We start from the raw sequence: 14090 nt of genomic DNA on the forward strand, positions 1-14090 counted from the left end.
AGTTGTGAGAAGGACATAGAGAGAAAAAAGAGAGAAAGAAAAAAAAGGAAAAAATAATAAATAATTAAATAAATAAGGGATGGGGTCAGAAGGGGAGGAGGGGCATTAACAGAAGTTAGAGAAGTCAATGTTCATGCCATCAGGTTGGAGGCTACCCAGATGGAATATAAGGTGTTGTTCCTCCAACCTGAGTGTGACTTCATCTTTACAGTAGAGGAAGCCATGGATAGACATATCAGAGTGGGAATTGCGTTCACAAGGATATTGCTGGGCCTGGAAGACCTGAGTTATAAGGAAAGATTGAATAGATTAGGGCTGTATTCCTTAGAATGTAGAAGATTGAGAGGAGATTCGATAGAGGTATACAGAATTATAAGGGGTATAGATAGGGTAAATGGAAGTCGGCTTTTTCCATTGAGGTTGTTTGGACTACAACTGGACGTCATGGATTAAGGGTGAAAGGTTAAAAGTTTTAAGGGGAACATGAGGAAAAACTTCTTCACTCAGAGGTAAAATGAGCTGCCAGTGCAAGTGGTCCATGCAAACTTGATTTCAACATTTAAGAGAAATTTGGATAGTAGGGATATGGAGGGCTATGGTCCCGGTGCAGTCAATGGGAGTAGGCAGTTTAAATGATTTTGGCATGAACTGGGCCAAAGGGTATGTTTCAGTGTAGTACTTTTCTATGACTCTATAAATTTGGTCATCCAATGCCCCTTTAGAACAGAGATGAGGACGAATTTCTTTATTCAGAAGATGGTGAATCTGTGGATTTCGTTGCCATAGATAGATATGGAGGCCAAGGCACTGGGTATATTTAAAGCAAAGGCTAATAGGTTCTTGATTAGTAAGGGCATCAAAGATTACAAGGAGAAGGCAGAAGAATGGGGTTTAGAGGGAAAATATATCAGTCATGATGGAATGGTAGAGCAGACCTGATGGGCTGAATGGTTTTATGGTGCTTCAAAGTCTATGGATATATGACCCCCTTCTTTCAGATGCAACCCACCCCCAAAAGGATCCCAATGGTCCAAATGCCAAAGAATGACTTTGTTTATCTAAATATGTCACATTAAACTTCCTATGATCCGGATGCTCAGCAAAACCTTCTACTTCTCATAGTTACCTTGAATCTGTTCCAATACACAAGACAGGAAAGATTCCCAGTTGTTTTATTAATATGTTTTGAAAAAGACCAGAACCTGCGACCAAAAATAACTAAAATAAATGCTTGAAGTGACGGCAAACTTTCTCTCTCACTCCAAAATGTAGGTTTATGAAGAAAATATTGTGCTCACCCTCACAAACACTGATCGGTACAGCACAGAAACAAGCCCTTCAGCCCATCCTTGCCCATACTGAACCATTTACTCTGTCCGGTCCCATCTGACTACATACCCCTACCTGTCCACATTTCTCTTAAAATGTTGAAATCAAGCTCGCATGCATTACTTGTGCTGACAGCTCATTCCACACTCTCACTACCCAGTGAGTGAAGGTTCCGCTCATGCTCACCTTAAACTTTTCACCTTTCACCCTTAATCCATGACCGCTGATTGTAGTCCCACCCAACTTCAGTAGAAAAAGCCTGCTTGTATTTACCCTGCATCCTCATAATTTTGTATACCTCTTTCACATCTCCTTTCGATCTTTGATGTTCTGAGCAGTACAGTCCTAACCTATTCAATCTTTCCCTGTAACTCAGGTCCTCCAGACCCAGCATGTCATTGTAAATCTTCTCTGAACTCTTCCAACCTTATTTACATCTTTCCTGTAGTTAGGTGACCAAAACCGCACACAATACAAATTAGGCCTCACCAATGTCTTATACAACTTTAACGTAACATCCCATCTCCTGTACACAATACTTTGATTTATGAAGGCCAATATGCCAGATTTCTTTACCACCCTATCTACCACTTTCAATGAATGATGAACCTGTATTACCAGACTTTTTTGTTCTACCGCACTCCTCAGTGCCCTCCTGTGTAACACCTACCCTGGTCAGTCCTACCCAGTGTAACACCTCGTATTTATCTGCATTAAATTCCATCTGCCATTTCTCAAATGCCTGTCCAGGGACAGGTAGCACCTCTGGTGAAGGGGCTTCTCGTGTCCTTTCTGGGACAGCTCACTCACCTTTGGTTCCCACTGGACACTCAGCTCTCAGTTGTGGTTCCAAGTAGCTGTTTACGTGAGACAGCGGCCAGACCCCAATACACCACTTCAACAGTCGGGCTAATCTTGACGAGGGTAGCCGATGGGCCTCAAACCTCAGTGAGGTAAGGGAATACCTGTGCTAGCATGGGAAATCAGCTCTGGTGGACTGGGCACATGAGATCCAACAGCGAGAAAGACTGCTCTGCAATGCTCCATGGAGAGTGAAGGGCATGACATGGCACAGAAAGTCATGGTCGTCCATATCTACTTGTACCACTAGACAAGGACTTCCGAGATCAAGAGAGTAGAATGGCTTTCCACAAAAACACTCCCGCACTGGCTTGCTGCATTCATCGGATTCAACAGACAATCTTCTGCCTGTACATGATCCATACCCCACCCCACCCACCCCCCCGTATCTGCTTCCACCACTAAAACGGCAACCTTTCAACTTGTGTACAATACAACCTGCCCCACACAGTTCCCTTGAACTTTACCCCTCACCTTAAATGCATGTCCTCTGGTACTTGACATTTCTACCCTGAGAAGAGATTCTGACTACCCTACATATACCTAACTTAATCTTATAAACACTCTTCCTTCCTTCCCTCCACCCACACCAACCACCTCACAGAAAGATCCTCTCCATTCCAAGAAGATATGCATAAGACCATATGCATACTGTATACAACGTTGAGATTCAGCTTGCAGGCAGCCACAAAAGAAAGAAACACAAAAGAACCCATTAAAAAAAACCACACAACAAAGATTGTCAAACACCCAGTTCAGTGATGAAGCAGGTAAGCCACATGAACTAGTGATATGAACACGGTTTCCAATTGCGCAAATAGTAGGAAAAAAAGTCAACAAAACACACAGAACATGAATGGCAGAATCCCAACTTGAGTCCACAGCTATGGAGCCAGTTCAACACAGAGGTGAGTGAAGTGAACGGCAGAGTACCCGAATGTGAGCCCACAACTGTTCAGCGCTGAGGTAAGTGAACAGCAGAGTCCCCGAACGTGAATCCACTGCTCAGCGCTGAAGTGAATGAAGCCTTCCAGGAGCCCAATGGCTGCAGGGCACCAACTGCTCTTGAAACTGGCAGCATTAGACCCAAGGCTCCTGTACCCCACTCCATTAGCCATGTTGGATGTCTGCAAATTTTCTGATCCTTAGGGATTTTCCGGGGAATGGCTGAGTAGTTTTATTAATGATTGTTTATTTCAAAGTTTACTAAACAAACTAAGTGAAGAGCCGAGTAACAAAGTAGAGATTCAATGAAATGTAAAGATGGAGAAGGCAAAAAGAAAGATGGCGCCTCTGAAAAATCCAACACCTTTATACTCCAGATTACAGAAAATTCATTGGAAATAAGAGAAATGATGGGTGCAGAATTATATCTCATAGGTAATGTGTGAACACTTAGCCAATGAAAAATATGAATGGTAATAAACCATTATGAAGATGCTATACCACTTTCTGCTAGTAAATGCAGACAAACCACGACTTACTGTGAAAAATATACAAGTTTTTTCAAAAATTACAGATTATGATTAAACTACGACTTTAGTCTTACATCAATTCATCTAATATCTTATAGAAAGGATTTTAAAAAGCAGTGGTTTCCAACAGGCATGTTCAGGATGCAATAGTTCTAAGTCAAGGTAAGGGAGGTACTGATAGTTGGAAGATTGTCCTAAAGCCACCTTCCATGACTGAGGTGAGCCCTGACACACACTGAATTGAACCTGGTGACCAAAAGGCCAACCTCCATTCGTCTCGGGTTTCAAGAATCATGTCAAAAACAACAGCTGCCACCAAAAGATTAAAAAAAAAGGGTCTTGCTGCTTAATTGCAATTTTATCCAAACAGCTTCCTTGCTAATTCATTAGAAACAACACGAGAATCCAGGGAAGGAAATGGCAAGCAGATGGCAGGGTTCAGCAGTACAATAAAAAAAAACAGGAGAGGTATCAATGAAAAATTCTGAATGCATTATTCAAACGCATCTTCGGTTATCAGTACACCAATGCAACTAACAAATTTACAAACCTGTTGCTTGAGCGTCTGTTCACTGACAATAAACCCAACTTTGACTATTTGCCACTGTCCTCCCTACGTGGAAGGCACGACAGTGGTTTTTTCCATTACGAGTCCAAGGAGATTTGTTATGTCACCAAAGACTAGTACATTTTTACAGGTGGACCGTGGAGAACATTCTGACTGGTTGCATCACTGTCTGGTATGGAGGAGTCACTGACTAGGATCGGAAAAAGCTGCAGAAAGTTGCAAACTCAGCCAGCTCCATCATGGGCACTAGACTCCCCAGCACCAAGGACATCTTCAAATGGCGATGCCTCAAGGAGGGAGCATTGATCACTCGGGACAGGCCCTCTTCTCATTCCAATCATCAGGGAGAAGGTATAGGTCTGAAGACAAACAACTCATCACTTTTAGGAGCAGCTCCTCCCCTCGGCCATCAGATTTCTGAACAGACAGTGAAATCGTGAACACTACCTCATTATTTTGCTCTTTATTCCACTAGGTGTTTTTGTTTACATCTACTTATTGTAATTTATAGTGATCTTAGAAATATAGAAACAAAAAAAACATACAGCACAATACAGGCCCTTCTTCCCACAAAGCTGTGCCGAACATGTCCCTACCTTAGAACAACCTAGGCTTTACCCATAGCCCTCTATTTTCTAAGCTCCACGTACCTATCCAGGAATCGCTTCCGCCTCCACCACCGTCGCCGGCAGCCCATTCCACGCACTCACCACTCTCTGCGTAAAAAAAAACAAACTTACCCCTGACGTCTCCTCTGTAGCTACTTCCAGGCACCTTAAAACTATGCCCTCTCGTACTAGCCATTTCAGCCCTGGGGAGAAGCCTCTGACTATCCACACGATCAATGCCTCTCATTATCTTGTACACCTCTATCAGGCCACCTCTCATCCTCTGTTGCTCCAAGGAGAAAAGGCCGAGTTCACTCAACCTATTCTCATAAGGCATGCCCCCAAACCAGGCAACATCCTTGTAAATCTCCTCTGCACCCTTTCTATGGTTTCCACGTCCTTCCTGTAGTGAGGTGATCAGAATTAAGCACAGTACTCCAAGTGGGGTCTGACCAGGGTCCTATATAGCTGCAACATTACCTCTTGGCTCTTAAACTCAATCCCACAATTGATGAAGGCCAATGCAGTGTATGCTTTCTTAACCACAGAGTCACTGCATAGCAGCTTTGAGTGTCCTATGGACTCGGACCTCAAGATCCCTCTGATCCTCCACACTGCCAGGAGTCTTACCATTAATGCTATATTCTACCATCATATTTGACCTACCAAAATGAACCGCCTCACACTTATCTGGGTTGAACTCCATCTGCCACTTCTCAGCCCAGTTTTGTATCCTATCAATGTGCCGTTGTAACCTCTGACAGCCCTCTACACTATCCACAACACCCCGTCATCAGCAAATTTACTAACCCATTCCTCCGCTTCCTCATCCAGGTCATTTATAAAAATCAGATGGAGTTGGAGTCACAGAACAGATCCCTGAGGCACACCACTGGTCACCGGCCTCCATGCAAAATATGACCATCTACAACCACACTTTGCGTTCTGTGGGCAAGCCAGTTCTGGATCCACAAAGCAATGTCCCCTTGGACTCATGCCTCCTTACTTTCTCAATAAGCCTTGCATGGGGTACCTTATCAAGTGCCTTGCAGAAACCCATATGCACTACACCTACGGCTCTACCTTCATCAATGTGCTTAGTCACATTCTCAAAAAATTCGATCAGGCTCGGAAGGCACAACCTGCCTTTGACAAAGCATGCTGACTATTCCTAATCATATTATGCCTCTCCAAATGTTAATAAATCCTGCCTCTCAGGATCTTCTCCATCAACTTACCAACCATTGAAGTAAGACTCGCTGGTCTATAATTTCTGGGCTATCCCTACTCCCTTTCTTGAATAAGGGAAAAATATCTGCAACCCTCTAATCCTCCAGAACCTCTCCTGTCCTCATCGATGATGCAAAGATCATTGCCAGAGGTTCAGCAATCTCCTTCCTCGCTTCCCACAATATACTGGTGTACATCCCATCCGGTCCCGGCGACTTTCCAACTTGATGCTTTCAAAAAGCTTCAGCACATCCTCTTTCTTAATATCTACATGCTCAAGCTTTTCAGTCCACTGCAAGTCATCCCTACAATCGCCAAGGTCCTTTTCCTTAGTGAATACTGAAGCAAAGTATTCATTAAGTACCTCCGCTATTTCCTCCGGTTCCATACATACTTTCCCATTATCACACCTGATTGGTCCTATTCTCTCATATCTTCTTGCTCTTCGCATACTTGCAGAATACCTTGGGGTTTTCCTTAATCCTGCCCGCCAAGGCCTTCTCATGGCCCCTTCTGGCTCTCCTAATTTCATTCTTATGCTCCTTCCTGCTAGCCTTATAATCTTCCAGATTCATATCATTACCTAGTTTTTTTTAACCTTTCGTAAGCTCTTCTTTTCTTCTTGACTGGATTTACAACAGCCTGTGTACACCGCGGTTCCTGTACCCTACCATCCTTTCCATGTCTCATTGGAACGTACCTACTCAGAACCCCACGCAAGTATCCCCTGAACATCTGCCTGAGAACATCTGGTTCCAATTTATGCTTCCAAGTTCCTGCCTAATAGCCTCAGTTTCCCTTACTCCAATTAATCGTTTCCCTAACTTGTCTGTTCCTATCCCTCTCCAATGCTAAGGTAAAGGAGATAGAATTGTGATCACTACCTGCAAAATACTCTCCCACTGAGAGACCTGACACCTGACCAGGTTCATTTCCCAATACCAGATCAAGTGCAGCCTCTCCTCTTGTGTCAAGAAATCTTCCTGAACACATCTAACAAACTTCACCCTACCTAAATCCCTCACTCTAAGGAGATGCCAATCAATATTTGGCAACACCTCCCAGCGCATCAGCGAAACAGTTCATTTCTTCCTCTTCCAAAGTCCTTATTTTCCTTTTCAAAGTGACTGGGGTCCTGTCGGGTCTTTGATCCACAGCAGCACTCAAACAGTGGTTCTGCATGGCAGCGTTCCCGCTCTTAAGCTCACCTATCAGACACATTTTTGTTATGTTCAGGTTTGGCCTTAAGTCCGGGGTGCCTCTGGGGTGCAGTCTTGCACGGCCATGTGATCACAAGTTCTTGCTGCTGTCGCAAACTGAAGCGTACCGGGAGCAGGAACATCAAAGACAGCAAGAGTGGCTGACAGAGACCTCTGCACTTGATAAGCGATTGCTTTCTCTCTCTCACACTGCTGAATGAGAGTTTGAAGCCGACTCTCGAGTTGAGGAACTTGAAATAAAAAGTGAAGCTTCAGATTGACTGTAACATCGAAACCTGTTTGTCTGCTGTATCACTGTGGAAGGAGTGATATCTGTCTCGTGCGTGCGTGAGAAAGAGAGACCGAGAGATGTTGAAATATTGGAGTGAACATTGTTTTTCCGTCATTCATCCTTTAGATTTTTCCTTCTGTTTCAAGGATGGCTGCAGAGAGTAAGAATTTTGGGTTGCATATTGTAGATATTTTAAATGGAACCATTGAAAATAACAAATCAATAAAAAAAAAAGCAAATAACATTCAGAATTGAAGTTCACAATGTCAGGCATCAGTGCAACCAATACAGAAGTCCACATAAACTGATTAAGAAGGCCTTGGTCCAGCAGAGAGTCATGTAAACCCCACAAGCAGTGAGCCAAACCGGCCCATCTCTCATCTCTGACCACGATACCCCGACCATTTCAATCTGGTCTGGCGCTTAAATCATGCGAACCTCGGGTCATTCCTCACCCTTAGGCTCTGTTGCCCTGACAGGGCCAGTACCTGACCCTTCCAATCTGGCTCGGCTCTCAAATCGATCAAACCTTGGACCTTTCCTCGCTTCGGCTCTGCCGCATTGTATTGCCCCCAAGTCCGTTCCAGCAACTTGGTTATGATTCTATGGCCTACAGACGCACTTTCAATGACTTTTTACAACTCACATTCTCAGTATTGTTTCCCAATTTGCACAGTTTGTCTTCTTTTGCACATTGGTTGTTTGTCAGACTTTGCCTAGGTGTAGTTTTTGTAAATACTATTCCTGCAAGAAAACGAACCTCAAGGCAGCAGATGATAATATATATGTACTTTGATAATAAAATTATTTTGAACGTTGAACTGTCTCTCACGTCACTCAGAGGCAGCTATCTCTCTACCCACCAATGCGCATGCAATCCATCTCCCCATCACTTCCTCCTGCAGATGGTCCCTGCCTTACCTTCACACCCACTGGCATCCCCTCACCTCCCCTGTTCTTCACCCTCAAGAATCTTCTTTTCCTGCCCCATCCATCGGCAGCTCACCGTCTGACTCTGCTGCATCTACAGGGAATTCTCCTCCGGGTCCAGGGCATACATCATCCAGCGCCCCCAAGCTCCACTCAAAGTTCAAAGTAAATTTATCAAAGTCCACACGTTACCATATACTACCCCGAGAATCATTTTCTTGCAGGCATTCACAAGAAAAAAAGAAATACAATAGAATTTACAAAAAGATCTATTCCCAAATAAAAGAATGAACAACAACCAATGTGAAAAAGACTGTAATGCAAAAAGAGGGGGAAAAAAGTGAGTTAGTGCTCATGGGTTCATTGTCCATTCAGAAGTCTGATGGCGGAAGGGGAAGAAGCTGTTCCTGAATCGTTGAGTGTGTTTTCAGATTCCTTCTTGACGGTAACAATGAAAAAAGGGTATATTCTGGATGACGGGAGTCCTTAATGATGGATGTTGCCTTTTTGAGATCTGCTGCTAAGTTAACAAATTTCACGTCACATGCCGGTGATAATAAACCTGATTCTGATTCACCAAAGCTCTACCACCCTATGCCATTTGTCACCTTAGGCACGACCTCATTGATCCCCAACCCCAGATCACTTTGACCCCTGACACGTCCCTGGGCCAGGGCCTTGATGTCACTGAACCCCTGATCCCTTTGACCACTTTGCTCCATTATGCTGGTCCATGACCTCTGATCCTAATGACCATTATCCCTTTGACCAATGAACCCTAATGACCCCTGACCTCTTTGACCCCGTTAGTCCCCTTATCCTGAATCCCTACTGTAATGACCGTTTGATCCACAACCCGAATGACCCAGATCCCCTGGACCTCTGACCACCTCCTCACCTTGCGCTGGGCCCGCCGCCACCTCTGGTACATCAGCTGGCGCCGCTGCTTGTTCTTGATCTCGGACACGCTGAAGCTGGCGGGGAACTGCGGCTCGGCCGAGGCCGGAGCCGGAGACGGGTCAGGGGACGCGGCTGAGGCCGGGGACGGTCCCCCTGGCTCCACCCGCCGCCGTTTCTCCCCTCGCTCCTTCGGCCCCATCGTCCCGCCGCGCCGGCTCGTGGCCACTCTTCGTGCACACCCGCTTCCGCTTCCGGGAACGGGCGAGCGACGTCAGCGCTCCGCTCTGCCACCTGGCGGCGCTCCGGCTGGGCTTAGAGCGCAGGCGCAGAACTCCTCGCCAACTACACGCGGATTTATAAATAAGTTTATGTGTGTACACACTCACACTTTTATATACACACACACACCAAAAAGACTTTGTACCTTAAAGACCTGTCGATCTCTGACTGATAGGTTTTTGATTACCATGAGAAAGGCGTTAAGAAAAAATGTCAGCCACGATCGAAAGGCAAAGACTCGATGGGCTGAACGGCCTGACTCTACTCCAGTCTCTAATGGAATCGTGGAACAGGATCTGTCATCACAGAGGTGCAGCATGGAACCAAGTCCTATTCCCACTGACGCTGAGCAGTTGCACTAATCCCACCCAGCCTTGATGGGCCGAATGGTCTAATTCTATTGCTATATTTTATGCATTGCAGATGCTGAAAATTTGGAGCAATACACACAAAACACTGGAGGAACTAAGAACGGCCAGGCTTTATTTATTTAGAAATACATCATGGAACAGGCCCTTCTGGCCCAACAAGCCTCACCACCCAGCAGCCCACCTAATTAGTCCTAGCCTAATCGGAGGACAATTTAAAATGATCAATTAACCGATTCACCCACATGTCTTTGGATGGCGGGAGGAAACTAGAGCACCCAGAGGAAACAGACATCCTCCTTACGAGCGGAGCAGGAATTGAACCCCAAACTCTGGAACACCACAAGCTGTAATAGTGTCACACTAATCACCACGCTACTGTGGCAACCAACATCTGTGGAGGGAAGTGAACTGCTTTCTGCAGAGGTAGCTCTGATGAAGGGTCTCTGCCCAAAATGTCAACTCTTCATTTCTCTCCATAGGTGCTACCTGACCCACTGAGTTCCTCCAGAAAAGTACAGCACAGAAACAGGTCCTTCGGCCCATCTAGTCCATGCTGAAACTGCCTACTCCAATTGACCTATACCTGGACCATAGCCCTCCATATCCCGCCCTATCATCCATGTACCTATCCAAACTTCGCTTAAACGTTGAAAAGAGGCTCGCATGCACCACTTGCATTCATTCCACTCTCTCACGACCTTCAAGTGAAGAAGTTTCCCCTCATGTTCCTCTTAAACTTTTCACCTTTCACTCTTAACGCATGAGTTCTAGTTATTGATTCCAGCTGAACTTAGGAACACTCTTCAAAGAAGGTGACAAAGCTGACTGCGGAAATTATAGAGACATCTCCCTCCTCTCTACAACAGGAAAGGTACTCGCCTGAATTTTATAGACCTCCTGTTTAAGTCTCAGCCAGAGGAACATCTGACATGATTTTTTCAGCATGTCTATTGCAGGAGAAAGCTCAGAAACAAGATCTCCCATTTTATATGACCTTCATAGACCTTACAAGAACTTTTGGCTCTGTAAATCATCCTGTCCTTTGACAGGTACTGTCTAAAATCTGGTGCCCGGAAAAAATTATTTTATTTCTTTTTAATTTCAAAATATACTTTATTAAAAAATAAAATTATATACCATAAACCATTCAATAACTTTCCATCCTTTACATACATTTCCATTATTGTCAGTACATATCCGTACTTATGGCCACCCACGTGGCACTCCAGTTGTTCACCTTACCACATCTTTGTTGAGGGGTATACTCACCGCCACCCGACCCCTCCCACTCCCGCCGGTGAAGAAACCTATACTGTGGTCCTTCCTTACCGGGCCCTTGCGGTGGCTGCACCGAGTTTCAGAGCGTCCCTCAGCACGTACTCCTGCAGCCGAGAATGTGCCAGTCGGCAGCATTCTCCCACGGACATCTCCATGTGCTGGTAGATCATCAAGTTTCGGGCCGACTAAAGAGCGTCTTTCACCGAGTTGATGATCTGCCAGCAGCACCGGATGTTGGTCTCCGTGTGCGTCCCCGGGAACAGCCCGTAGATCAGAGAGTCCTCTGTTACGCAGCTGCTGGGGATAAAACGTGACACTAGCCCGTCCATCCTCCTCCACACCCTCTCTGCGAACTGACAGTGTGCAAAGAGGTGGGTCACAGACTCCTCCTCACTGCAGTCCTCCCGTGGGCAGTAGGGTGCGGAGACGACGTTCCGGGCGTACAGGAGGGCTCTGACTGGGAGGGCCCCTCTCACCGCCAGTCAGGCGAGGTCTTGGTGCCTGTTGGTGAGATCTGGTGATGAGGCATTTTGCCAGATGAACTGGACGGTCTGCTCAGGGAACCACCCCACCGTGTCCATCACGTCCTTCTCCTGCAGTGCCCGCAGGACACTACGTGCCGACCACTGCCTGATGGCCCTGTGGTCAAAGGTGTTCTCCTGGAAGAACTTTTCTATGTAGGACAGGTATGCCAGCAACGACCAGCCGACTGGGGCATTGCGCGGGAGTGGGGCCAGACCCATCCTTCGTAGCCAGGGCGACAGGTAGAACCTGGGCACCTCAAGATCCTGCAGCTCCTACCCAATGATATATGTGCGACAGTTATCAGCAACAGCTGTTCTGAAACAGCACCTTTCAAGGTTGTGACCAGGGTCAAACAGGGGTGCATCATTGCCCCAACTCTGCAGTTTTCATTGCAACCAATCTTCACAATCTTCTGAGAGTCAGCTGGTAGAACAGGCGTACTAACTCCAGCTCCTGGAGGAAGCTAACATTAAAACCATAGCCACAATCGTGACTCAACACCAATTGTGATGGGTCGGCCATGTCGTCGATATGCTTGACTCCCACCTCCGTGAACAACTCATCTTTGGCCAACTCAAGGGTGCAAAGCGCACTCCTGGAGGGCAGAGAAAGCGGTTCAAGGAGACGATCAAGACCCACCCAGCAACCTGAGTGGATGGGAGAAATTAATACAGGGTAGGGAAAGCTGGAGAAGGACTGTGGATGAGGGGACTGCACAGCTCGAAGAATATCTCCACCGTCCCACTGAGACTAAGCACCTTCAACGTAAGGAGAGACTGGGAAAGGCCCAACCAGTTACATCCAACGCCACCTCAATGACCTACACTGCCAATACTGCAGTAGGACTTGTGGATCACAATCATCAGTCATCTCTTCAGTCATCTCAAACCCTTGAGGTGACCAGATCAACCACCAGGAGAAGAATCATACTCGACTACGAGTGATTGCTGATCATAATGAGTCAGAGGAAAAAGCCTGCTTGCATTTACCCTATCTATTCCACTCATAATTTTGTATACCGTTATCAAATCTCCTCTGAGTCTTCTATGTTCCAAGGAATAATGTCCTAACCTATTCAATCTTTCCTTATAACTCAGGTCCTCCAATCCCAGCAACATCCATAAGACCATAAGATAAAGGAGGAGAAGTAGGCCATTTGGCCCATCAAGTCTGCTCCGCCAATCAATCATGGGCTGATCCAATTCTTCCAGTCATCCCCACTCCCCTGCCTTCCCCCCATACCCTTTGATGCCCTGGCTAAATCTCTGCCTTACATGCACCCAGTGACTTGGCCTCCACAGCCACTCATGGTAACAAATTCCACAGATTTACCACCCTCTGACTAAAGTGATTCTCCGCATAAGCATCCTTGTAAATATTCTCTGTACTCTTTCAACCTTATTTACAAATTTGCTGTAGATAGGTGATCAAAACTGCACACAATACTCCAAATTAGGCCTCACCAATGTCTTATACAACTTCAACATAACATCCCATCTCTCGTATTGAATCCTTTGATTTATGAAGGCCAATGTGCCAAAAGCTTTCTTTATAACCCTACCTACTTTCAATGAATTATGGAGCTGCCTTCCCAGACTCCTCAGTGCCCTACCACTTACTGTGTAAGACCTACTCTGGTTGGTCCTACCAAAGTGCAACACCTCACACATTGATCCTTGGACTCACTTTACACCGCACGCTGTCGGAGCAGTGCTGCCAGGATAATCAAGGACACAACCCACCCAGCCAACACATTTTTCATCCCTCTTCCCTCTGGGAGAAGGTTCAGGAGCTTGAAGACTCGTACGGCCAGATTTGGGAACAGCTTCTTTCCAACTGTGATAAGACTACTGAACGGATCCCGACCCGGATCTGGGCCATACCCTCCAAATATCCGGACCTGCCTCTCAGTTTTTTTGCACTACCTTACTTTCCATTTTTCTATTTTCTATTTATGATTTATAATTTAATTTTTTAATATTTACCATCGATTTGTAATCCAGGGAGCAGGAAGCGCAGAATCAAATATCGCTGTGATGATTGTACGTTCTAGTATCAATTGTTTGGCGACAATAAAGTATACGACAAATAAATTTCTTGCGCTTTCAGTGGGTACAAGTATCAATTATAACTGACATTTCAATGACAAGCTCTGCCATCTTCACCAGGGATGATGCCTGGGCATGTCTAGTCTGGTGGTATTTACACCCCCATCGTTCAGCCCTCCTGATTGGTTAGTCCTCAT

General features: G+C 45.7%; 1 protein-coding gene across 1 annotated transcript in view; it reads right to left on the reverse strand.

Moving 5' to 3' along the window:
- The window catches only part of rpf1 (ribosome production factor 1 homolog), a 41975-nt gene extending 32330 nt beyond the window's left edge, over positions 1-9645 (reverse strand). The window contains exon 1 of the mRNA XM_072273288.1: positions 9391-9645. Coding sequence (XP_072129389.1) covers positions 9391-9591 — 201 coding nt within the window. The 5' untranslated portion in view covers positions 9592-9645. The remainder of the gene's footprint in view (positions 1-9390) is intronic.
- Positions 9646-14090: the final 4445 nt, after the last annotated feature.

Source organism: Mobula birostris, chromosome 12, assembly GCF_030028105.1.
Source record: "Mobula birostris isolate sMobBir1 chromosome 12, sMobBir1.hap1, whole genome shotgun sequence".
In the NCBI taxonomy this organism is placed as follows: domain Eukaryota; kingdom Metazoa; phylum Chordata; class Chondrichthyes; order Myliobatiformes; family Myliobatidae; genus Mobula; species Mobula birostris.